Genomic DNA, 25,984 nt, shown 5'->3' with positions numbered 1-25,984 from the left:
TGAACAGGTATTATTACCTTATACAGTTATGGGGGCTTTGCTCTACATGCTCTTAGTATTCTCTTGGGGCAAATAGAATTCACTTGTGTTGCTTCTATTTAACAACATTTGAAAGATGTATGGAGTTCACAGGCAAAAGAGAAAAGTCAGGGCTTTCCAGAGAAAGTAGTTAGTTTTGGAAGCTCTACATGGGACACTTCTAAAGAAACTGACTTTCTGAAAAACAAATATTAGGCATTTATAAGATACCAGATTTCTTTTTGGTCTCTCAAGTTAGGGACCTGAATTATGTTGGAAACCCCTGATCAAAATGCCTACTAAGGAAAGCTTATGCAATGCTGCTTCTTTCTTTTCCTTCTTCCTGTCAGTTGGCTAGCATCCTCTGTTTTGTTTTTGAAATCTTGTAGGCTTCTTTTTGTAGAGCGCTTGAAAAGAGCAACTCCACTTACGTGTTACTTTATAGTAGAATCTAATAAACAGGCAGGCAGGACAGTCTCTGCCAGACTATTCTCCTGAGAATCCTGCATGGGCTTTCTTGCCAGATTCCCTGTGTGGTTTATCCCTTCTTCAGTCCTCAGAAGCTAGCACCTTGTCTGGGACAATGCAGCTGGTAATTTGGGAGTGAGTCTTACCACTGGCTGGGTGGGTCTAGATAAGTGCTAAGCTTTGTCTTTTGAGAGCCTCACTTCTGTTAGACAAGCTGCCATCAGGAAACTCTACTGTGCATTGGTACAGTTATCTGACTTGTCTTGTATCTCTACTCATAGCAATATGAGGTCCACTTCTTTAGATGTGTTTTGTGCCTATATGTGAACAGCTGTTCAAGGAGAAAGTATGATTTTTTAGAAATCTGCTAAAGAGATGCAAAGATGCAAAGGCAACTGTGTAAAGGCAATGGTGCTGCTGCTGGCTGTGTGGTCTAGGTACAGCTTTCCTCTGGAGAGGTGGAGCTGCAAACTGTTTGTCAGGCAGTCATCTCAGGATAATCGCTTTCATCTGTTAGAGGCAACCTGTTTTCATGGCTAATGAACAGGGATTAAGGAAATGATCTCCTCATGCTGCTGTTGGGGGACTGTCTCTGCAGATCTGTGTTCCTAGGGTCCACTTTGGTTTATTACCAATAATTGTCTGGTAATTTGTACAAAAATGTGTTTAATCTTCCCATATTTTAAAATCAGAAGTGTAGTGTTAATCAAATGATATGACTTAAATGTGATATGACTGTTTTGATTCATGGACTGGTAATTAATTACCCTGTATTAATAGAGTACTTCTACAACCGAAACAGGTTCTCATGCTAAGGTGTTCCCTGACGTTACAGTTTTCACCTGCAATTTTCCTTGTTCCTCTTTATTAAATTGGCTATAATTGAATCCTAAGCCATATTTCATCATGGTTTTTCAAATGCTTTTTTTGCCACCTTTGTGGCTAAAACCAAGGCAGTTTTTTTTGCTGACCATGTGCTTTTCTCCTCTTGTTTTTCCTCATTTCTTTCTCTGGCATCTTAGCAGTGCAGTAGGGCCATATGGAGTCTTTCAGCTCATTTAATTTCTGTGGTCTGATGTTTGCTTATGATGCCCTGGCTTGCGCCTGCTGTACGTGGAATATCCACATAGTCCTCTATCCAAGTCCTGGGGAGGCTCAAGATTGCTTAGTTTCAGATCTAGATGAAATCAAATGGATTCATCACAGGTTGCCAAAGGTTATACATGCTCATCTACATCAACTTAGTTCTGTTCAAACTACCACTGTTCATGTACTTTTCTTTTTGTTAACTTCTTTAGATCCCATTTTCAAAAATCTCTTTAAGTGCATCTTTAACTTACGAATAGTCCCATGTGAGCAGAACAATTCACGTGTTTAAAATGAAATGTGTGCTCAGGTGGTCTCCTGGCTTGCAACACTGGAGCGTAGCAAGGTTTGTTTGTGGGCTCCTGGCGGTGTGCTCTGTCTCCTATCATGACTCAATAACGTTCAATGAAGTTCAAAATAAAAAGCTGCTAAACCGAATCCTTGGTCCTATAGAATCGCGTTGTTAAACGCTGTGCATGTTTCGAACTGTCCAAGTGCTCGGTGCCAGGAGCAGAGAGAGAATCTGACCGTGTCAGTGCCTKCCTGGGAGGTGCAGAGTGGTGGGTGCTTCTCCTGGGTTGCCAGTTTTGTCTTGCTACCTTCCTTTGAAGATGTGCCCAGGTATTTGCCATGTGGCTCATGTTTCAACCCTGACTAGTTGTGAAAGGGCAGCAACTTATTTATTTTTTTCATTCAGTTCAGTGTGTCTTATTTCCCTCCTTTTCCTTTCCCCTTCCCCACAGAGCAAACTGCTGCTTCTATGAAGCTTAGCTCAGTTTATGGCCTTGTCTAGAATGTGGAACTGTAAGGATCCCATAGTAATCAGAGAACAAACTGCTGCCTTTTTTTCTTGCCCGCATGTTCTTTAGGTTTTTCATCTCTATGTACTGTGCCAAATGTGGAATTAATTGGCTTTGCAAATGGTCACTAATCCTCTTTGTGACACTAGTTAATGGAATTCATCAACACCTTAAGACAAATACCATCACAACAAGAAATCTAAGCATACACGTCTTTGAAAATGTTGTAGGACAATATTACAGCATAACTGTTCTTTCCAGCCTCTTGTGCAGCCCTGGGATGTACAGGAAATGACAATATTTTTAAGTAACTGAGGGGAGTAATTGGGGAGCTGCTTTTTGCTTATTTGGGGGAATTTCTTGTTTTATTGCCAGATAGTGGAAATTGAAATATTCTGAGTGTTTGAATGGTTCTGTTGGCTTCAGTGTGACTACTCATGTGCGTAAAGATAACCATATGCTTAATTGCTTTCCTCAGTTTAAGGTTCACAATTGCATGTGTGTGTAAATATTCTATCTTCTACCCCCAAAAATGCACTTAAGGTCTTTGCCCTGTAATTGGAGAGCACTGAAACACTGAAGTCCAAATTATTTACAAAAACTTCCTCAAGCTTTTTATCTTTGATAAATCTCAAGTACATTTTTTACTTCAGATCAAGTGGAAGAAAAAAAAGAAAACAGATTTTCTCCAGAGGGGCAATGATTTTTTTTTCTTTCTTTCTTTTTTGTTGTTTGTAGACTATCCATGACTAAGTTATTGTGAGAATTCTTTATTCAAAGCTTAAAATTTTGTAATTAGTCTTGGTTGGAAGTAAGGCCAGACACATTTGCCTTCTGTGACTTGGTGACCGTAGTTTTTTGGATGACATTTTATGTAGCCAATACTCATGGTAAACATTATAAACTTTCAGTTTTTCCTGAAAAATAATTATATTTTTGTTGTTTCTTCAAAAGTTCACCATTAATTTTGGAATACGTTTAGAGTACATCAAAGTGGGCATGAGCGCAGTCTGTACTGGTTATCTTCAAAATTTAATTAGATTCATGGAAATGGTCATCATTGTATGTGGCTTTTTTAAATGAAATCTAGATTTTGCCTACACAGAAAATTTTCCTGGAATGAGCTGAAGTGACAATTAATGTACCAGTACAACTCCCTATCTGGTTGTCATATCAGAAAATCAGGCTTTTCTGGTAGGTGGAAATTGCCCAAAGAAATACAAACTATCAATGAAAATGAGCAAAACCCTTTTGTAGCTACCCTGGTGTAAGGGCCAGGTCTTTATACTAGAAGAGCTTACAGGCTGCAAATGTGTTACCCAGTCTTTTCAGTGTTTATTTTTTCCTGTCCCTACCTCTTTTAGTGCTCAGGCATACGATTAAGATATCATTTGACAACAATGAGGCTGCTTTAACTGCTCATGGTGTATGCAAAGTAATGTGATTTTTAGTTTAACCCTCTTTTATTACAGGTTAAGCTATGCTTGCAGACAGTTACTACAGCTCAGCTGGCTGATCATAAACTGCTYAAACTACTGTAATTTCATCATGTATCTGGACCATCAGGCACAAAACGTTTAAGCACCACCTAAAAGGAATCATCATTTAAAAGCATCACATAAGCTCAGTATAATTCAAACAAGTACAATCTGTATGTATGACGAGGAGATGTGGATGCTTTTAAGAAGAAGCATCTGCTTTATAAATATGAACTATGAAAGGCTTCCAAATGTCCCCTCTGTTCCTCAAATGTGAATGTGATCTTCTCCTAGGAAGCCATCTGGAGTAGGCATGCTACAGTCGCTGCCTAACTCGCTGCCATTGTCCTATCAGTGCCTCCGAGTGACTTGTCTTGCTGCCGTGCACCCAGAGTGTTAGAGTAATTATGTTTCGTTGGTTTGTTTGTTTGAATGTCAAGTTTGTTGCCCAGCTTTGGCTCATTGTAAAAATATTTTGTCTCAAATGTGCTGGTTTTTTGTGTTCTTGTTTTTTTGTGCCTTCCCCTTAGAAATATTGTGAAAGGAATGAGGAGTCTGCGAGAAGTATTACGGACTGTGGAAACAAAAGCTACTCAGACCTTCAAAATGGTAAGAGGAGTGAATGGGAGATGGGAAGGTGGTGTAATCAGCTATGCAGGAGTTCTGTTTCTTAACCATTGCAGTAGGACAAAAACTTATTTTTCCTCCCTTGATTGATGCTTTTGTTGGTCTCCTGGGAGTGATGTGTGTAGTGATGCACTTAATTCAAAGAACTGTTCAACTGAAATCTCTGAGCCTTTGGACCTGGACATGTGGGTTGCTTTCTGTTGAAAACATTGTTGGTTTTCTCCAGTGCATTTCCTAGCCATGGTAGGAAGGGGGGTGTATTCAGTCTGACATTGCTGTCCCCAGGTGATAATGTCATATTTTTTCTCTCTTTTCAGTGCATGCATGCACACCTTTTCACATTAGCATATAGCAGCACTTAGTGCTTCTGCCTCTTGCAACAAGCCGGGTGTTTAGACTGATGTGCTTCAGTGTTCTTCTTGTAAAAGTCTTTTCAATACAGTGCAGTCCAGAATGATTTTTTTTTTTCCTTTCTTTCTTTTGGGGAGGGGAGTGGGCGGGCTTTGGCATTCTACCTCCTGTTGTTCTGAGTGCCTCTGGCAAAGAAATCTTAGAGAAAGTTATTTTTGTGCCTGTTTAACTACTTAGACCTTTAAGTGGATCTTCCGTGTCTCCCCTTTAAGAGATCTTGTCCTGAAGTTACTCAGGAGGTGACAAGATCAATAGCGCAGAGAATAGCTGTCTTAAGAACRTGAATGAAAACTTTGCAACCTAAAAGGCATTGATATTGCTATATCAACTTTTGTGCTTGGTTCAGCTTTGTTTGTGGTTTATGTAATCCCAGAGAAGTTCTGAGAAGGAGGTAGGCATGGTTTTGCATAGCATTTTGGAGATGGAGAATGCCAGGTTCTAGTGGATGGACTGTCCTATGTGTGTCTAGTTCATATGCAAATCCAGTGCTAAAATGAGTAGTGAGCAAACAAGGTATGCTGGGTGCGTTTTTGCCTGGGTTTCTCGCATCTGTCATTTTTCTGTATTATTTTGGGGCTTCTATGCTGGAGGTGATTTTTCTTTTTGCCTTGGGATCACCTTATATGCCTAGTCAAGAATACAGATGCATGTGGAAGCTTGTGCAGGGAATTAGAAAAGGTAACTTAAATAATTGTCACATTCAGATGGTCACATCCTTTTCCAGATAGAGATCAGGGCTCAGGGGAATTTCTTGCTCGCCCGTTTTATTGTTCTGCTGAAGTGAATGTAACCATCTGCTGTTCCTGTACCATAACAGAATGTGGCACACGAATGCTCCTGTCCCTATGCTGTTAGGGAGAGCTGTACAACATCCCTGAGGAGATTTATCCCTAAGGGGAAATTTGAAGGTGTTCATCCAATAGCTTTTCCTGCAGCCTCCGTTTTACTGGAAGTTGTATTTTCATTTACTTATTTATTTTTAAAGAGCTGTCAAGAGGGCAAAGGGAGGAACATGCTTAATTAAACAAGTTTTTTGAGCATGAAAGTGAAACGCACAATTTTTTTTCTTTTTTTTCTCATTTGCGGGATCACAGTGTACTCCAAGCATAATGATGCCTTTTTTTAGCCAAAGGCAGTAATAACATAAATCAGTCTTGGCTTGTTCTGGTTTGTTTGGTCTTATTCAGAACAAGAGCGAAGCTAATTTACAGGGCTGCCATGTTAAAGTGTATGTTAAAGTCAAAGACACTAAAAGTATTTGGTGCTTGTCTTGAAGGGTTGTTCCCAAATTGTACTCTTAGTTCTGTGCAAACCAGTAGAGATCTTTCTATTACTGCCACATTTTTTTCCCTTCCCTCTAAGGCTGTCGAAAAAAATATAGGAGAGTTGGCTCCTCAGGGTAAAAGTGACTAAATAATTACACATTGAGATGATAAAATGATATTGGCTAATGTTGCAGTGCCCAAGGCCGTTTTGCTCATGGTTACTTGCTATAAAAAGCATAGAAAAGCCTAGTTAGAAACAAAGCTTTCTGTAACTTTCAGTTAACTGTCAGTAGGAGTACATGGAGGTCTCGGGATTTCCAGGGCCTGTGTGTGACAATATTTCTTTGAGGCACCACCAGACATTCAAAACAGTTTGCCATTTGCTAGGTGTATCAATGAAACCTCTCTTTCTGGTAGGTGCATTTTAGACTAACTTGGTGACTTCTTGGGTGAAGATGAAAATAAAGAACTTTGCATCAAAAGCAGTTATTTTTTCTGAATCTAATAACGGGAACTTTCTTTAACCTCAGTATGATTTATTTGGTCCTATAGATGTCACACCTCAAGTGATGTCACACTTGAGTTTATCAATCATACCCACCCTGGTTTTAAAAGGAAAGTCACTCTTGGTGGCTTCATGCCACATCTTTTATGTGTAGTTTTTCTTACAGGGTGTGTGTGTATGTAGTTCTCAAAGTGCAAATTGCAAATAAAATACATATACAGTAGTCAAAAGTGGGGTTCAGAAATAGTAAATATTAGGACAGAAAGTTTGTTTACCTCTGTTCTGGGCTATGTTTGGTTTACAGTAAAGTGTCATGATTTTTAGAATTCCCAAAAGATACCATCCATTTGACTTCTCCATGCATGTTTGCATACATGTCTATTTACGATGCAAAAAATTAGAAATCTGTTTGATGTGTCTAAACAGGGACAAATGCCAAAGATAAAGTTTTGCAAAGTCAGGTTAACTTTTGCTCCCTTTTTGAACCAAGCTTGTCAGCTTTGGAGTGTTATGTTATGGATATGAGCTGGAAAGCAGGTATTCAAGGACCCTTGGCCACTCACTGGTCAAGAAGGGGCATGTTGTATTGCTGTCTCAACACAAGGTTTCTAACCCTCTTCTCTCCTCCCTCTGTTATACTGAGGTGAAACTATAAAAGACTGCAGGAGAAGAGACACTAACAGCTAAAGGCTTGGTCTTTTAAGCCTAAGATAAAAAGTAGCCTCTGGGCAGAGACTTGCTTGCAAAATTCTGATGCTGAGAAAGCAACAGAGTGCCATCATACTCTAGCGTAATAACATTTGTGAGATAGTTTGAGCTGTCCATGTGGTGATCACTTGTCCACATTTGCTAATGTGTCCCTTACTCTCAGACCTTTTTTATATTGATATATATGTGTGTGTATACATATATATATATATATATATATTTTTTTTCCCTACTGCATTGCAATAAGACTGCGTAAATGCAGAAGGCTAGCCTTTCCAGAGGATGGAAGCAACTGTGACTGCTGTTGACTTTTTATTTTTATCAGCAGTTTTAGCTACTCCATCCCTCTGAACTGAAGAGTGGTTCTGTAGTGTTATTGGTACATCTGCTTCCCAGGGTGTGAAGTGGGGAGAGGTTGTGTGTGTGTGAAAAGGCTTCACTGATATCTCTTTCATATGCTGTTCACTGATCTTTAGACTGCAGCCAAGCAGCTAGCCCAAGTGCTTCTTCATTCCTTAAGTGAAGACTGTTACTGGAGCCCTTTATCTGATCCTCTTCCTGAGTTCATGAACAAGGAAGATCAGTCTTATGTTAGCAATCTTCTTTGCCGGAGGCCCCAGCTATACACAGGAGATAAGTAAGTGTTCTTTTTTATTTTGTTTTATTGGCAGGAGGAAGAAGCATGTTTGAACACTCTTTGGTACTGCTAATTATGCTACCAATTTGTGTAGTTGTTTTGTGTGTTTTCATTTTTTAACTTCTCATCAAGAGGCCTACTGCAAAAATAAAGCATTAAACCTGGAGTGTTTGATTTTTTTCACAGGAAGGAAGAAAATCCAACCAAATAGCTGTCTTTGCTGTGAAATGGAAATAATCTATTTACGGTTCAGAATAACTCATCTAAGATATGTTGCAGAGCTTTTAATTGTGTGAACCTGCAAAAGAAGCTATTGCCTAGCAAATGAATCATGCATGAGATGTTTCAAGTTACTGCTGCTGTTGTGAAATGAGAAAGAGAGGCTGATAGGATAATTCTTGACCTCCTTCAAAAAAAATGTTCTGTCTTTCAGCCTGTACTGCCCTCAAGACAACGTAGAAGAGGCTCTTCTTCTCCTCTTAATCAGTGAATCTATGGTAAGCCAAAAATGAGTTTATAATAATAATGGCACAAAGGAATATCTAGCATTTCCATGTCAAGTCTTCTGGAGGGTTTTTGCACAGTACAAAGAATCCACGTTTACAAAATCTTCCCCAGATAGCCAGAAACGATAAGTTGCAGGACAGGAAATGCTATTTCTTCCTTATTAGTGATGCCACGTTTACTAAATGGAACTTCAGTGAAGGGTTATGGGAACTGTCAGGAAGAGCACATGACTTTTCCCATTTCTCTTGTGTTTCTGAAATAGTTTGTAGGGACTTAAGCTGGGGGGAAATTTTCTCTCTGAACTCCCATATACATTCTTTCTGCATGTCTTCTGCTTATAAATAATTACATTGCTTGTAACAAAAGAGCATTCGATTAATTAATAAGCTCCCTGATGCTTCCTAACCCACAGAACATATTTGTTTAAAAAAAAAATGACAAAAAGGGAAGTATATCAGTTAAGATTATTTGTATGTAATCCTATGTTGCAATCTTTCATCATCTGTTTATTACACTCCTAAAAGTGTGTGTGTGTGTTTTTGGTTTTTTCCCTCAGATATGGTAGTGCTATTGGTAATTCTGTCTGATAGCTGTTAGAATGTGAATAGCTTCTTAGAGAAACTGTACAATAAAATGCTTTTGTCTTTTTGAAGGGGAAAAATGTTACCAGGAAATGTAGAATTCAAAATGAAATAAGCTGTATGTCTTTAAGGATCTAAGAATGAATAGTAAGAGAATGGAAGTGTACTACAGTCTTATGGATTTCTGTCTGTGAACATGATGAAATTATTCAGGGCTGATCCTGTAGTGTATCAACTGTTTTRGTTTGGCCTAGTCAGCCTCTCAAATATGTATTTAATTTTAAGAATCACAGTGGTGCTGTTTTCTTTGCTAGGACTGATGTACTTAAACGGAAATACATGCATACCTGGCCTTGCTGAATTTGGCCAGAATACTCTGAACCTTTTGAGATTCAACTCTGTAAGGGGAAATGTCTGCCTTCACCATAGTTGCATGTAACATCCAGATATATTGTCAGTAGACAGATGCTTCCGTTCAAACATTCAAAACGTGTGGATTTATGCATCAAGAATGGGAGGAATTGGGAACCTTGGCTAATGCCAGGCATGATGGTGGTTCCTGCTATTTTGCATTTGTGATACAATAACCTGTTAATGTTCCTTAGTCTGCAGGGGTAACATTTTAGCTGTTTCAGTTCTGAGTGGCCTTTGCTATTTCTGGTGCTGATGATAAAGAGGGTCTTGACATGTGCAGGAACATCCATAATGAATTGCACTGAAACGAATAGATTTCTTCTATTTATAACATCAGTTGCTGAGAAAACTCTTTGAGAGGAAGGGGAAAAAGAGGGAAAAACACTTGTCCAGAAAACTACAAAGTAACCTTTGGTACCTTCCATGTTCTGAGAAGATGCAAATGTACAGGAAAACTGTAAGGATTTTTATTGGAAAATGTGTAAGGAATGTTGTTTTACTTTAAATCCTGGGTAGTCATTTGTAGTCAAAGTGAAGTTTGAAGATCCTGGAGCATCAACGACCCTGTTACTGAAATGCTTGCAGACAGCTTTTGGGCAAGGTGAAAGAGAGGATGTCATGCAAATACGACCTTTTCTTTTTTATTTTTGGCTTCTTTCAATCTGTCTCTTGTTTTTCTGGCTCAAAGCTTCTCCCTTACCTCCAAAATTCTGAAAAACTTAGCAATTTTAGTATAGTTTGTCTTTAGAATTAGGGAAGAAAATGAGAAGGCAAAACCCCACAAAACATTACACTGACTTAAAAATCACATTCATTTGAGCATTATTATACTTTGCACCTTTTTTTGCCTTCTACTTTAAGCCTCTGCAGTACACTTGATTCATGTTTTCAAGGGCTTGTCTGCAGTTGGAAGGTCTTTCTGTAATTGGAAGTGGAGAATTTAATTTATTTCTTGGACTCTGGGAGCTGGGGCTTTTAGAATATCACAAGTAGTGTTAGACTTCTGATTAAAATCAGAAGAGCTCACGTCAGCATAGCTTGCCAGAGCTGATCCGAGCAGGAGGATGGTCAAGGATCTGGAGCAGTGACAGCACTGACTGCTCCAGCCTTCTCCAGCACTGGGCTCCCAGTCAGAAAGACCTTATGGGACCTTGAATGCTACAGTCTTGTTCTGCTGAGGGGAATAAGTTTTCCCTGTTTTATCCAATAGCATGTGAAATAGCAAACTGATCATAACTATGTTATGAAGAAGCAGCATAAAAATGCTGTTGCTAGAATCTGGACTGCTGTGCTCACTTCAAGGCTAAATAAGTAAGCTTGTGATTGCTTTAGTGTTGTCTTCTATATATAAGAACTTTCTGGAAGTAGATGCAAGGCATTTTGAACTGCAGCACATAAAGCAATAAATAATCAAAGATTCTATAGTGAAGTTCTGCAGGAACTATAAATAACTTTTCTGGGTTTTGGGAAATAGAACATCTGAGCCTTACTCTTGGATTAGCATTGTTTTTTGGCATTAGGCCTGCCATGAGTTTATTATTGTGTTAATGAAAGTACAGGACAAGTATATAGAAATACAGCTGCAACAGGAATGTGTTTCCTAGGTGAAGGAATAGAGGGAGCAGTCTGATTCTCAAATATATTTGCAATCCATAGACATTTGCCTGTAGCTCTGCCATTACAGTACCAAGAAGGGGAGATTTTTTTAGTTCATGACATAATGAGAGAACGTTTCCATGACGGCTTTGTTGTAGGCTAGTGAGTTTTCTCATGTATGGGTTTGTCGTTTGTTTGGGTTTTTTGTTTTGTTTTCCATAACCTTCAGAAGATTTAAAAAAAAATAAGTTAACAAGAATCAGACTTCCAGTTCAGGTCTCCCTCATAATGTGATGTTAACAACTGAATAATACATATTTTCCATCCTGGAGAGAATATCAGTGGCAAGCAATAATGATATATTTCTGTAGGCCAGTAAGCAGCATGGCCAGTGTTCCTAGATTTTGGCTGGATTAGGCGCTCTTTCAATATTTACAATAATGAAATCCTTAAAATTAAAGAAAAATATACGGTTAGGTTGACTTGCTGGGAACTATCCAGCTTCTCTGGCACTTTGATTGCCCTGTCCCCTCACTGCCATCTACTCAACAGAACAGTGGCTTTTTGGATGTGATTTCTAAAAAGACTAAAGAGCAACCATAGCATAGTCTCTTGCAGGACTGTAAGGCAAAACATCTGCTCTACATGCATATTTCTGACTTTCACCACTCCAAAAGGAGCTGAAGTGGAGCAAAATTGGAGGTGGTAGGGCACACAGAAGAACTGTCAGCACATGAGGGACAAGCAGAGCAAAGACCTGCTGGGGAAGAGCATAATCAAAGAACCACAAAGCAAATACAGGCATACCTTGTTATAATGTGGTTTGCTTTATTGTGCTTTGCAGATATTGCGTTTTTTGCAAATTGAAGGTGTGTGGCAACCCTGCGTCACAACCCCCTGTTTCCAACAGCATGTGCTCACTTCATGTCTCTGTATCGCATTTTGGTAATTCCCTCGGTATTTCAAACTTTTTCATTATTATTATATCTGTTAAGGTGATCTGTGATCTTGGATGTTTCTATTGTAATTGTTTTGGGGCACCACAAACCACACCCATATAAGATGGCAATCTTAATCAATAAATGTTGCGTGTGTTCTGCCTGCTCCACCGACCGGCCGTTCCCCCGTCTCTCTCCCTCTCCTCGGGCCTCCCTATTCCCTGAGACACAACAGTATTAAAATTAGGCCAGTTAATACCCCTACAATGGCCTCTAAGTGTTCAAGCGAAAGGAAGAGTTGCACGTCTCTCACTTGAAATCAAAAGCTAGAAGTGATTCAGCTTAGTGAGGAAGGCATGTTGAAAGCCGAGATAGGCCGAAAGCTGGGCCTCTTGCGCCAAGTAGCGAATGCAAAGGAAAAGGTCTTGAAGGAAATTCAAAGTGCTACTCCAGTGAACACATGAGCGATAAGAAAGCAAAACGGCCTTCTTGCTGACAGGGAGAAAGTTTTAGTGGTCTGGATAGAAGATCAGACCAGCCACAACATTCCCCTAAGCCAAAGCCTCATCCAGAGCAAGGCCCTAACTCTCTTCAGTTCTGGGAAGGCTGAGAGAGGGGAGGAAGCTGCAGAAGAAGAGTGTGAAGCTAGCAGAGGTTGGTTCACGAGGTTTCAGGAAAGAAGCCGTCTCCATAACATCAAAGGGCAAGGTGAAGCAGCAAGTGCTGATGCAGAAGCTGCAGCAAGTTATCCAGAAGATCTAGCTAGGAGAACTGATGAAGGCGGCTACACTAAACAACAGATTTTCATGTAGACAAAACAGCCTTCTGTTGGAAGAAGATGCCACCTAGGACTTTCATAGCTAGAGAGGAGAAGTCAATGCCTGGCTTCAAAGCTTCAAAGGACAGGCTGACTCTCYTGYTWGGGGCTAATGCAGCTGGTGACTTKAAGTTGAAGCCAATGCTCATTTCATGCCAATACGCATTTCATGCCTGCTAACACAACATCCATTCTGCAGCCCATGGATCAAGGAGTCATTTTGACTTTCAAGTCTTACTATTTAAGAAATACATTTTGTAAGGCTAGAGCTGCCATAGATAGCGATTCCTCTGATGGATCCGGGCAAAGTAAATAGAAAACCTTCTGGAAAGGATTYGYCATTCTAGATGCCATTAAGAACATTTGTGATTCATGGGAGGAGGTCAAAATATCAACAYTCACAGGAGTCTGGAAGAAGTTGATTCCAGCCCTCATGGAGGACTTTGAGGGCTTCAAGACTTCAGTGGAGGAAGTAACTGCAGATGTGGTGGAAGTAGCAAGAGAACTAGAATGGGGAGTGGAGCCTGAAGATGGGACTGAATTGCTGCAATCTCCTGATAAACCTTTAACGGATGAGGAGTTGCTTCTTAGGGACGAGCAAAGAAAGTGGTTTCTTGAGATGGAATCTACTCCTGGTGAAGACGCTGTGAACATTGTTGAAATGACAAAGGATTTAGAATATTACATACACTGTAATGTACCCTGCAGCGGCAGGGTTGGTGAGGACTGACTCCAATTTTGAAAGAAGTTTTCTTGTGGGTAAAAATGCTTTCAAACAGCATTGCATGCTACAGAGAAATCCTTTGTGAAAGGAAGAGTCAATCGATGGGGCAAACTTCATTGCTGTCTTATTTTAAGAAATTGCCACAGCTGCCCCAGCCTTTCAGCAACCACCACCCTGATCAGTCAGCAGCCATCAACACTGAGGCAAGACCTTCCATCAGCAAAAAGATTACCACTTGCTGAAGGCTCAGATCACGATTAGCATTTTTTTTAATCAATAAAGTATTTTTTAATTCAGGTATGTGCATTGGTTTTTTTAGACATAATGCTACTGCACACTTAATAGACTACAGTGTAGTGTAAACATAACTTTCATATGCACTGGGAAACCAAAAAATTCATATGACTCGCTTTATTGTTATACTTGCTTTATTGCGGTGATCTGGAACCAAACCTGCAATATCTCCGAGGTATGCTTGTGTGAGAAATTTGATGAACATAGGAGAAGGAGACAGGACATGGTAGCTTTTTGAAGAAATATACAACTCAAATGTTTCCTCCATGACCACAACCAATCCAAGGAGGGAGCAGGAGTTTGCTGCATCAACTAAGACTTACTGTGCCTCTCTCTGTCTTGCTTTCCTAAGGTGAATCTACTGTCTGCTTCACCAGGACGTGTGTGACTCCCCAGATGATGTCACTGGGGTTACAAGAATCCTTCCTAAAAGGGGGAAGGGGAGAAGAGAAATCATATTGATGGTGTTGCGAGCCTGACCCTATGTTCCAGCAAACCTTCTTTGATTCTAGGTGAAGCTGGATTCTGCCTTGTGAAGCTGCCTTGACTCTTCTTTTTGTCCTCCTTTCCCTTGCATTTAAAGGGAGCCAGTTTGCATGTTTCAGTGGAATGAAATGAGTATCTTCTAAAGTGGTAATTAAAGGGTTCCTTCACTATTTCACTGACTCTGCCTCTGAGCCGAAGTGCATAAGGGGATTTTTTTTCAAATGGCCAAATGGCATAGTAGAATTCTTTGGTAGCTTTAAAAACATGTCTGTAGGTTCATATTAAAGAGGGCCTGTTTTCTCTCGGCAGTCTTCTGAGTTGTTTTCTTTATTCTTTCTGTCATGTTGAAAATGGGAACCTATTTTCATAAGCTAAGGCATCTCAGTAAACAATGAGAAGCATCCCAGTTGTTGAGTTTGGCAAGTGCTCCTGCTTAATGCCAGCTGTTATTTAGTTACCATGGTTGGCTATAGAGTCCTCATGAAGGAATCTAGTGAAACAAATCAGGCACCCTGTAGATTACCACAGTCGAGGTTGTGTTTAGGGGGTTTTGAGGCCTCCTGGCTAGATTCTCATTCCTTGTGCAGAGTCCAAATTACAATATGCATGTGGCTGTGTTTAAGGGGAGAAAATGCCTTTTCCTCAAACCCAGGCAGAGGCCAGTTTGTAACAGTCTTTATAAGCTCAGACTGTGGTAGAGTCCAGGATAGATGATATATTCCTATCAGGCATTGGCAAATGGACCAGCTTATTATTAAACTGCTAGTYCTGTTGCTTATTGCATTTAATCCATCAAAAGCAATGGCCCTGTGCATATGGCTGGCTGTGGTGTGGTTTCTCTGCATCATGGTACCAGTGGGAACGGCACTGGTTCTGCTGTCAGCGATTCTGGGTGCCTTGTGCTGCTGGGAGTAGGCAGGGGAAGTTTGACAGGACTTACCCTTAACTGCAGTTTTGTTTGTTTTGATAACCACTCTCAGAGGTGTTCTCAGAGTTGACTGCACTGCCCCTTTTAATCAGTCAGAAGTTTCTCAGAGCCTGGAATGGAACACTTGCTGTTAATTTCTGCGTTTACTTTTGAGGTAAAAAAAAATATTCTTTATTTACGTTTGGAAATCTTTTGTTCTTGAGTTTGAGGTCTAAAGGACAGTCTAGAATTCCTTTACAGGCCTTGTCAATGCTGGCTCTTACAGCTAGGGGTTCTGGCTGGTGTGGATCCACCAAACATACCAGGTAATGCCGGTGGGTTTTTTTTTCCTTTCTTTTTCTTTTTTTCCCAGCTCTGTCACTTAGGTCAAACTGAAAATGAAGCTTCTTTTGTCCAAAACTAAGAAATTCTGTGCCTGTGCAACAAAGATTAGAAATGTCATCCCCATCTTATCTCYGATTTGAATCCCTAAAGGCGATTTGACCTTAGAGAGCCCAAGAGCATAGAACAGATGGTGAAGGGGAAACTAAGATACTAGGACTTGTCCTATTCTTTTTACTAATGAGAGCAAACTCATGGTTGTGAAACTGCTCTTAAGGGAACAAGATTCAACCCCATTATTTTTAAACACAGAAATAAGTAAACCCCATCACCTGTACAGTTTCTAACTTTATAAGATCACACTGTCCAACAAATGGGTTGTGGAGGAAGAAAGAATCTTGTGTTGCTTCTGTAAGTCTCTTCTGGTTTTGTTTTTCTTAACAAGACCAAGCCTAGTGATGATACTCGTGATGGTTGTCTAGCTGTTTTATTTCTTTGAGGGTTATCAGATGATGGTAGCTGAAAAAGATGACTGGGAACAGGATTGCTTGCTCTTCAGGTTCCTGTCTTGATCTAGGCAAATTGTTGTGTTGCACTTCCAATAGCAAACCAAACTGTCTCCCTGACTGGTCTGCAAGGCAAAGCTATGCTTTTCAGGCCTGCAAAGATGATGGACTGCAGAATGTTTCCAGTGGGAAATACATCACCTCTATTAGTTTCCTCTTGAATAAATAGTTCTAATCTGAGTTTCTGTGATAGGGTAGAGAGCTTTTTTTCCCCTCTGCTTTGCATTAGTGAGTCTTGTTTCCAAACTTGCAAGGAGTATCCAAATACTTGAAAGATAACAACTTCCTAAATGCAGATTACGGATAGAAAATATTTGACTTGGGTACCCGAGACAGTACCCATATACCTGTCTTACTCTGCTTGTTACATTACTTTCTCCCTTCCCTCTCCCTTTTGTGTGGTTGTTTTTTTGTTTTGTTTCTGGTTTGTGGGTTTTTTGCTGTTTTTTTTTTGGGGGGGGGGGAGCAAATGGGTCTGGTCTGCTTTCAGTGATGCTTTCAGAATTAGTTCTGCTGCAATAGAAGCCATGAAAAAATACCCAGTGAAAGATAAGATAKTCATTTTTTTATTACCAAGTGTCAGAACAAGGGGAAAACTTAAGAGTATTCACATGCTGTTAACTTTTCAAGGATAATTCAAGTCTCTGATATGTTTTTGCAAAATGGCTACATTGTGGGAGTGGAAAATAGCCCCTTTTTTTTTTTATTTGGGTTGTAATTCTCCAGTGACTTATAGTAGATATCTTTCTAATTCTGTTGTGTGTAAACTACTGATGCATTTTGTTCAAAAGAAAGCACTTACATTGAGTGAAAGAAGGAAAAATAACAAGATTTAGAATTAATACCCTCACACATGGGCCAAGCCCCCAGTAGGTTAGCCAGCCAGTGATTTCTTTTGAGGATATGGCTTGCTTATTTGCTTTGGTTTCATGAATTTGTTTGCCACCTTGATGTCTGTAGAAGCAGAGTTGCTTTCTCATTCTAAACGAGGTGCTGCTGACACAGGCAAAACCCTCTGCCATGCTCTGCTGTGTTTGTGCTGGAGGTGAGAGAGTAATTTGGCCTCCCAGCCTCTTTGTATCTATTAGCTGTTTTGCTGAGATATCTAAATGGGGTATGAGTCATTTGTGAGCTTTTGTCTACCAGAAATGAGACAGGTGCCACGTATTTCACAGTTTTCATTTTCTGTATTTCTGGCCTGAAATGGAGCCAGCTGTGATCCGTAAGAGCAATTTTCGGAGTGGTCAAGAGTGTACTTCCTGCCTGTTCCACCTGCTTCCCATTTTCATAGCAGCACAGCAGTCAGCCCTGAGTATTTTCTGTGTGTATATTAGTGAGGGAAGCCTTCAAGTGCTGTGTAGAGACCGTCAGTAACTTAGACAAAAAGCCTATAGCTTCTGCCTTGTGAATGGAGGCATGCCATTGCGAAGACCTCATTCATTTCATTGGCAGTACAGGCAAAACAGCTGGCAGAATGGAGAACCTATAGGGATATGGGCTAGATATTTCCCAGCCCTCAGCAGTACAGATGTGAATTGCATGATTTCAAAGGCTTGTTGTCAGTCTTACATACATGACATTTGTTTTCCCTCTCTTAACATTAGTATTGAACCACACCAATTATGTTATTACAGTACACTGTATAAAACATGCTGCTGTTCTATATATATGGTTGCAGTGGATGTGGCAATTGTGTCCGTTATGAAAAGGCACACGTTGAACACTAGAATGCCCATGAGTTAGGGAGCAGGCAGCAGGCCCTCATTAAAGATTTTAATAGCTTTCTTAAAAAAAAAAAAAAAAAAGGGGGGGGGGGTGCCCTGTTTAAAAGTGAGCGGTTAAAGATACTTCATAACTAATTGTTTTGAGAACAGGCTGCTGCATGGAATATGCTCTATTGTAATTCATATGATTGCTTGATGTTGTATTAAGAAGCACATCTCTGCTGTGGTAAAATTTAATTTTCTGCAGTGTAACTGCATGCATAATAACTGCTGAGGTAATGGCTGTTTGGATTTGCTGCAGCTCTTTTCCTTTCTACAGATACATGTAATAAACATGCCATAAACTGTAATTGTCATGTGACTGGCATAGGAGTGTCAGTGATGTACAGTGAATCCTCCATGGATAGGTGGCTTATCTGGTTTGCAGGTAAGTATATCATATATGAAGACACAAGCTATGTGTAGTTCAGCAGGGCTGTTCGTTGTGTTGCAGGACTACATAAAGGCAGGCATCTTTCCTGCTCTCACAGCCAGCGTGGGTCTGAAAGTCCCATAGTGCTGCGTTGCCTGAGCCCGCCCTGAAAAGCCCTGCTGAACCTGGTCAGCTTGAGCACCTGTGTGTTGTGAGTTGGGACTGAAGCAGGAGACGGACAGCAGTATGGCTCTGCACGGCCATGGGTCAGCTCGGGGCCAGCAATCTGTGCTGGAGCCTTCTGGGTGCATGCCGCCTGCAGGCGGGCTGCGGCTCCTGGCTGGGCAAGAGGTGGCAGAGAGCTGAATGAAGGTGCTCGTGGTCCATGTGCTGCTTGGTGGGACTGACTGCTGTGTCCTCCCAGAATAGGTTTGATGTCATGTCTGACCCACCTCTGTGCAGAGCCACTTGAGTGTCTAATGCATCCCAAAATATGAAATGTGATGTGTGTCTGGGTTGCTTTATTACCTGGAAATACTCAAAATAAAGGAGAATTAACTGTATATTTTTCTCTGTGTAATGTAGGTTACACTAACTCCTGGTGCTGAAGCTCCTGTTGGTAATATTAGTGACCTTGTCTGTCCCATACAATAGGCCTTGAACAGAGGTTCTCTTTTTAATAGTGGTGTGACTCGCCATCTCTCTTAATCCCACTTGTGTACAGATAAGGCATGTCCATGTGACAATGGTAACAGCTTAAAGGGAAAAATCATATTGGTAGTGTTGCAAATGTATTTGTAGCTATATTTTGATGCTGCTTAGTAGTTGAAAAGGAGGAGGAAATAATGCAATGGGAAAAATTAGGAATTGCTACTTATGTTATTGATACACTGTTTGGAGACCACTGTTCTAGAAACAGGGCTTTTTGCATTTGTGTTCAGAAAAATTAGTGGCCTGAAAGAATAGAAATGCATAGATGTGGAAAAAATGTTGATGTAGATGGCTTATATGTTTGCATTCTCAAATGCAAAATGAAATTTCTCTCTGGTGATGTATCTGGCAACGTATACAATTTAGTCTCCATGAATACCAAAGGGAAATTTTCCCAAAAGATAAATAATGAGGCCAGAAATCCAGTTCTTATGATTTGTTTTCTGCAGTGAGGAGGTGTTGGTTTCATTGTATTATGCAGTATGCATTTCTTTTTCAGGTGAAATTAAATTTTGCTGTTAATGGAAAATAATTCTCATAATAGTAGGAGTTACTGTCCCTRTTGTGTAGCTAAAAGTAGGTAAGCCTAGATGCTATCACTAATGAGCACCTGGGTATAACAACTACATGCTTTATTGACAAATTTGATAAGTGAGGACAAAGAGGGAAGTTAGCTCCTGAAAGGTTTAGTGTCTAAAGACAGCTGAAGATGTGTGAGTGTTGGTAGATGCTGTAAGTACAAATGGAAAAAGCACAGTATCATCTGCATCTCTCTTTTTGTGTGTGCTTTTCAATATGTAAAGTTCCCTGTCGGACAGAATCTGTATACGTCATGTTGCAGTTGCTCTACAACTACTTAGCACCTGTACTTGCCAGCAGTTGTCAGGATTTTTCACTGCCCCCTTGAAATTAGCAAAAATGCAAATAAACAGAGGTTGGCTAATGATAATCCAGATCACAGTACCCTTCATTCTGTGAGAGACCATAGATACATTTTGATTTTTCCTGAGTGGATTTCCAGAAACAATGATTCAGATTTCCTTCCTCCACCCTCCTATATGTAACATTACAGTAGTAAATGGTCCCTTGAGCCTTGGGATGATGGCTGTTATTGCGGCCTACATGCTCCACATTCTTGTTAATGTTCAGTGAGTTTATTAGGAGATTTGCACTCTTTGGCTCTTTTTCTTACAGCCCTGTCACCTGGAATTCTGTGCTAATGCAAGAACTTCTTGATTCTGAGCAGCTGCGATTAGCAATTGGAAGTAGGGTCAGTAATTGCATAACCATAAGAGCAATTGTCGGGATACAAATGACTTGGCGAGTTTGCTCAATGGCAACTTCTACATGTGCAAGTGGAGAGAGAGAGATAGAATACAGACCAGCTCGGGCTTTGAGATTTGAAAGCTTGAACAAAATAAGCAGGTTTATGATTTTTTTATTGGAATATTAGTCCTTCCTAGGAGCATGTTGTTAAGTGCTGTCTATCTAGGAAAAGTACAGTACGTTCCATATGACGGTCAATTTTAGCGTGTTGCATCCTTGCAATATGTGATGTGTTCCTGCTTATTGCAGAATATGGATGTGTTAGTGCATATAGTACCAATATTTGTTAGCAGAAATTAATGAACACTCATCAATTCAGACTGATTTTCTATCTTTGCAAATGCATCAACTTAAAAATCACAGTTTGATGCTAGATGGATGCCCAAAAAAGCATGAGGCTATAACTGACTGATACGAAGTTGATTATCAGATTACAGAGCATGGGGGTGCTATCTCAGTAGCTATTTTCTACAAACAATTTTCATAACAATAACTGGTGCAGAAAATTTGTTAATGCTGTTTTATATACGTAGGAGGATTCACTTAGCAATAAGGATCATTCTAAATATGCTTTTTCTTTAACTTCTTACTTTCTTTTTAGAGGAGCAATCTCAAGATTATTCTGTATATGCTTTTTCTTTAACTCCTTACTTTCTTTTATGGTAGCAATCTCAGATTAAGTCTGAACAAAGCACAAGCAAATTTTTTGTAAAGACAAATAAATTGTGTTTGTGTTCTGATTGCAAGATTTTTCTGTCTGAAGTTGGTTTCATTTTTTCATGCAACCTATTGTTCTGATTCATTTTTTTTAAATTATAAATTATGCCTTTTACAGTAACATGGAAAAATATTTTTGTTGCTACAAGAGTTGGGTATAAGTTTATTTGTATGCAGTCTAAACACTGGACTGAACTTGATCTGTTTGCCTTTAACTGTAGTCGCCATTTAGCTCTTGGTTGTGATTGTGTTAGTTGTCAGTAATTGTGTTTGCTGTCTCGGCTGAAGGCTGTGATGAAGAATGCTTGGAACTGGGGCATTACACAGATAATATCATGATGAAACAGCTGCAGCTTAATCATAATGAAATATGCGTGGGCCTTAAGAGCTACATATTCTGGAAATTTTTATTACACTTAATTCCCGTGTTTAACCGTTTTAGGARAAAGAAAATCTCTCTGCAATTAAAAGAAATAGACATAAGATTATAGTAGTAAGTATTATGAAACAAGTCTCATAGCCTCCCTGCTTTAGGGAGGAAGCAATTTTTTGTTTGTTTTTGCCCTAGGTGAAACTCTTGGCAATCTCTTAATTTTTCTGATCTTTTAGATGTCTAGACCTGAATGTCTTGTGTTGCAGCCTTTTCAGCTGGGTAGCCCAGGGCAGTGTATCAGTGCTATCAATCAGTGCTGCTGCTCAGCAGCATAGAGCACTGCCCTTCTCAGAGGTTAAGTGGTCTGGGTGAGGTCCTGGGTGCTCTGAAACCAGAGGGACTTTTCTGATGGCTCTGGGATCAAGATTTCCCCCTTTGTCCTCAGAAAACAGAGGCTGGGGTCTTGACATGAATTTCAGTCTATGGCATGATATCTTGGAACATTTCTTGAAAAATGCTAAACTGATAACTTTCTGTGAAAAGTATTGTTTATTTTAAATTGATCTAGACTGAGCAATGCAGTGATAAATTTTGCGTAATAAATACTTACACAATAAGATATTTTAAAAATAATTGTTTACTATTGCTTTGGCCAGACCTCTAATTGCATTAACTGATGGCGAGAAGATCTGATTATTAAGGTAACCTTCTTAAATTAGAAAATAAAAAGCGAGTAGCAGAAAGGATTAAAACAACACGCTATTGGGAAGTAACCAAGGGCRGACACGGAAGACAAATATATATCAACTGTGGATGCAGTTATCACAGTTGCAGGCAATTATAATAATAAAGAACATGGTATAAGGATGGGCTTAGGCTTCTGCTTGTTGGAGAATCTTATATGGTAGGTTTGCTCTAATTGCTTTCATTCTGTGAAATAAATCAAGATGAGGTTATTCCCAGCAGTTCCTTTCTGTATGTACAGCTGTCTTCCTGAGTTTGCCTCATGTAGGCAAATAAGTCTACTTTCATAGGGAAACATTTTCCTTATTTGGGGATTAAAAAAAAAAAAAAAACTTGATGATTTTGAACAGTATGCTGTGGATGACAGGTAGGACTTTCTGTGGAGGCGTTGGCTCTCTTGCCTTGCTCTTGTGAGGTTCTGATGCCCCAATTGTGTCTGTGCCCAGGCAAACCGGGATGCAGTAATCAGCCGTGCCCCTGACCAGCAGGACGACCGAGCTGTCAGCCTCCAGGATGCCTCTGCAGTCTATGACCTCCTCAGTATCACACTGGGCAGAAGAGGGCAGTATGTCATGCTTTCTGAGGTACCTCCTCCTGGTTTTTGCTGAAACTTCCACCCAAGTTTTGCAAGCAAAACCTGTCTTTTCGATAACAATTGTTGGCCCTTGGTAGGGGAAGTGAAAAAGAAGCGTAGTACATGGAGATTAGTAGAAATAGCTACTGACCTACGGAAGCACAAGCAAAAAATATACACAGAAATGTTAGAGGCACTACATTAATTTATATGTAGGCACTTGAACAGAGTGACTCTGATTTGAAGTGATGCTGTATACTAGCAGAGTCCGTTAACTGAGGAGAGGAAAACGGTCTTGTTTAAAAAAACAAAACAAAACAAAAAAACCCCACCTTTGTCACAACACGTCACTCCTCGTTTGATTGCTGAGCTATGCTAAGGCAGCAGTCTTGACAAAAGATGTCAAAAAGAAAAGAGTCTGACACTTCTTTCAACATCTACTTCTCAGTGCTTGGAGAGAGCCATGAAGTTTGCATTTGATGAATTCCACCTCTGGTACCAGCTTGCCCTGTCCATGGTTGCTTGTGGAAAGGTAAGATTCAAACCAAAAGAGCTAAAAAAGCGCATGTTTTCCTCTGCCAGAGTGTATCTGGTTTATTTGGATGTGCAGTCTTGTACGTTGTGTGGATAAGTGCCTTCAGACAGCCTAYGTGAAAGGTCAGTCCTTTTAGACTGCAATTGCACTTGGTGGTCAGTTTTGCATGTGGTATTCTGTGTATCAGTTTTTCCACATCGTGTTTGCTCCTCATTATCAAGTGGAAAACAAACTTTGTGCATAGGTGTGGATTGCAAAGCAGTATGCAGTTGTCCGGTTTCTCTTCAGATTTATTGTAAATGTGCTTAGAATAAGAAAGATACTGTGTTTAAGAAAGTCTGTCATCAGCTTGCTCTGTGGCTTTGGGCAGTCGACTCAACCTCTCTCTAAGCTGTGGTTTCTCTATCTGATAAAGGAAATTTTAATGTATTTTTTTCATAGAGGGATTGTGAGGATTAATGTTTTTTTAAGTGCTTTAATCTTGGTACAAAAGATACTATAGAAAAACAAAGGCTAAGTGAATGCATGCACAGGCATGTGTTTTAACATGTATGTGTTTTTTGTTTTTTTTTTAATTAATATAATATTTCTTAAAGCTGCCACTGAGATGAGTAAAGTCTTCTTGCAAAAGACAGGCTGAGGAAGCATGAGCTTTTCTTTAACTGCCTTAAAAATGGTGACTTCTTGCAGGATAAGTAAGTAATGTTTTTAGCCTGTTCATTCTGGGAGTCTCCAACTACAATCTTTAGGATTTGTGAGCAAATTAATGCTGTGCAGTAGCAGAACACTTAACGTGCCCTCGTACTCTATGCCCATGGAATATAAGGGATGGGCAGAGACTGCCAATTACTTTAGTCAAGGGACCAGTTGTCTGCCAAATGATAACTACTTTTGACCTTTTATGGATCTAAGCTGAATTGGAAACAGTGGCTTTGGAGTGAAAGCTGGAGATGAATATACAATGTCATGCTTTTGGGAAGTCGTTGTCATCTTGTAATGTAAAAGTGGCAGCACAGCTTGCAAGAGGTCTGAAGGGATTCCTTTGCTTTTACAAGCACAGACAAAACCTTATCTGGAGCACTGCCTGTTGCTGTGCTTCATACTTCAAGAAAATAGCCAACCATTGAGAGGAAGTCTAAAAAAGGAGAGTGTAAAGGATGGCTACAGGTATAGGAGACAGAACTGGGGAAAGATTGAAAGGAATGGATTTTTTTTCCCTGAAGCAGGGGAAAAAAGGGTCCAAGACAGAAACAAGTCTTCAAATGCTATTGCAAAGGGGTTAATAATCTTGTCTGTGATGGATAGAACAAGATGTGATGGCTTTCAGTTGTGGCAAGATGAGTTCATGTTAACTATTAGGAGGCAAAAAAACCAGTAGTGGTACACTGGAGAAGGATCACCTGGGGAGGTTGTGTGGAGCCTGTGTTGCTGGGGGTCTGTGGAACACCGTAGACAAATATCAGTCAGCAATGATCCCCCTGTAAGGCGCCCCTGTAAGGGTGGACACGTGAGCCTGGACTGGGACCTTGTGAGCTCTGACTCTGTGTTGTGACTCCATGATTATTTCATAAATCAGCTATATCTGTTACAAGCAGAAAAGAGATACAAACCTCTGACAAAGCATAGTAGATACAGGAAGAGCAGGGAGCTGAAAGGGAATGTTTTGTAAGAGAGCCTCACAAATTCCTGTAGGAATTCAGGACAAGCATTTTGAAACTCAATTATAAATACAAAAATGATAGCTAGGCTCAATCACATACAGGGAAACCTGAAGCTACTGCTGGTATAGCTGAACAATGAGCTTGGTGCCATGGTGCTAATACCTTACACTGGCCTATGTCAGGTGCTGGGTTTAGAAGTCAGGTCCAACTCCCCTTGGCATTCAGCTGCAGTTAGCACGTAGCTGCCCTCTGGACCTTTGCAAATCCTCTGGATACCCGATCTCTTGGTCCTCAGGACAACAATGACAAGATCGGCTATGAAGGAAAGGCACTGTATCTTCCCTTAACACTGGCTTATGGGCCTTTCTGGTTGTATAACCTGTTTCTCAAGAGCAGACAAAGCTGTAGCTCCACTAATCTGCTGGAGAACAAATCTGGATATAACTGTTGATGTTAATCTTAGACTAGCGTGGATGAGAGAGATGGGGCATGATATTTAGCCTCTAACAATTACTGTGAGAACTCTGTCCTCTCCCTGTATGATTGCATACCTCTTCTGCTTCCCTAGTAGATATTGTATTTGTGGTATTAAAAAAAAAAGGGGGGGGGGAGAGGGGAGAAGAACCACAAAGAGCAACACAAGTAACTGTCTCTRTAACTGTCCCTTCTTTTTAGTTTTTCAAATGTCGTTTCTCCCTGCCTGAACTTTAAATATTTAGGAGGTAAAATGGCCCAATCTTGCCAATTGATGTAACAGCTCTAAATGTTCTAAGTCTTATATGGGGCAGAGGGAATTCCCTTACCCAACAATCCGATCTGTGCAGCGTTTCATTTCTAATCCCAAAGTATTCCCTGAGGATTCCTGTCATATACTCTGCAATGCCTCATCTTGCTAATGGGAGATGTGGCATACATTTTTATACTGTTTTGCAGCTTGATAGCAGGACAGAGTTCATTTCAGTGTAAGTGCTCCAGTGCAGCGGGAAGAACTGATGAGGAAACAGTGTGGTTGGTCTAGGCCATGAAATGCAG

At 40.2% G+C, this 25,984-nt stretch overlaps 1 protein-coding gene across 8 annotated transcripts in view; it reads left to right on the top strand.

Moving 5' to 3' along the window:
- Positions 1-25,984, top strand: part of TTC7A (tetratricopeptide repeat domain 7A) — a 192,874-nt gene that overhangs the window by 29,401 nt on the left and 137,489 nt on the right. For 7 of the 8 annotated variants that reach the window (XM_026059482.1, XM_026059481.1, XM_026059483.1 and 4 more), the window contains 5 exons: positions 4,381-4,459; positions 7,843-8,003; positions 8,437-8,500; positions 22,629-22,766; positions 23,205-23,288. In XM_026059482.1, coding sequence (XP_025915267.1) covers positions 4,381-4,459; positions 7,843-8,003; positions 8,437-8,500; positions 22,629-22,766; positions 23,205-23,288 — 526 coding nt within the window. The remainder of the gene's footprint in view (positions 1-4,380; positions 4,460-7,842; positions 8,004-8,436; positions 8,501-22,628; positions 22,767-23,204; positions 23,289-25,984) is intronic. The other variant, XM_026059485.1, reaches the window with a different exon arrangement.

Source organism: Apteryx rowi, unplaced genomic scaffold (assembly GCF_003343035.1).
Source record: "Apteryx rowi isolate R43461 unplaced genomic scaffold, aptRow1 scaffold_158, whole genome shotgun sequence".
NCBI classification, from domain to species: domain Eukaryota; kingdom Metazoa; phylum Chordata; class Aves; order Apterygiformes; family Apterygidae; genus Apteryx; species Apteryx rowi.
This window is presented reverse-complemented; position numbering and strand designations above follow the sequence as displayed.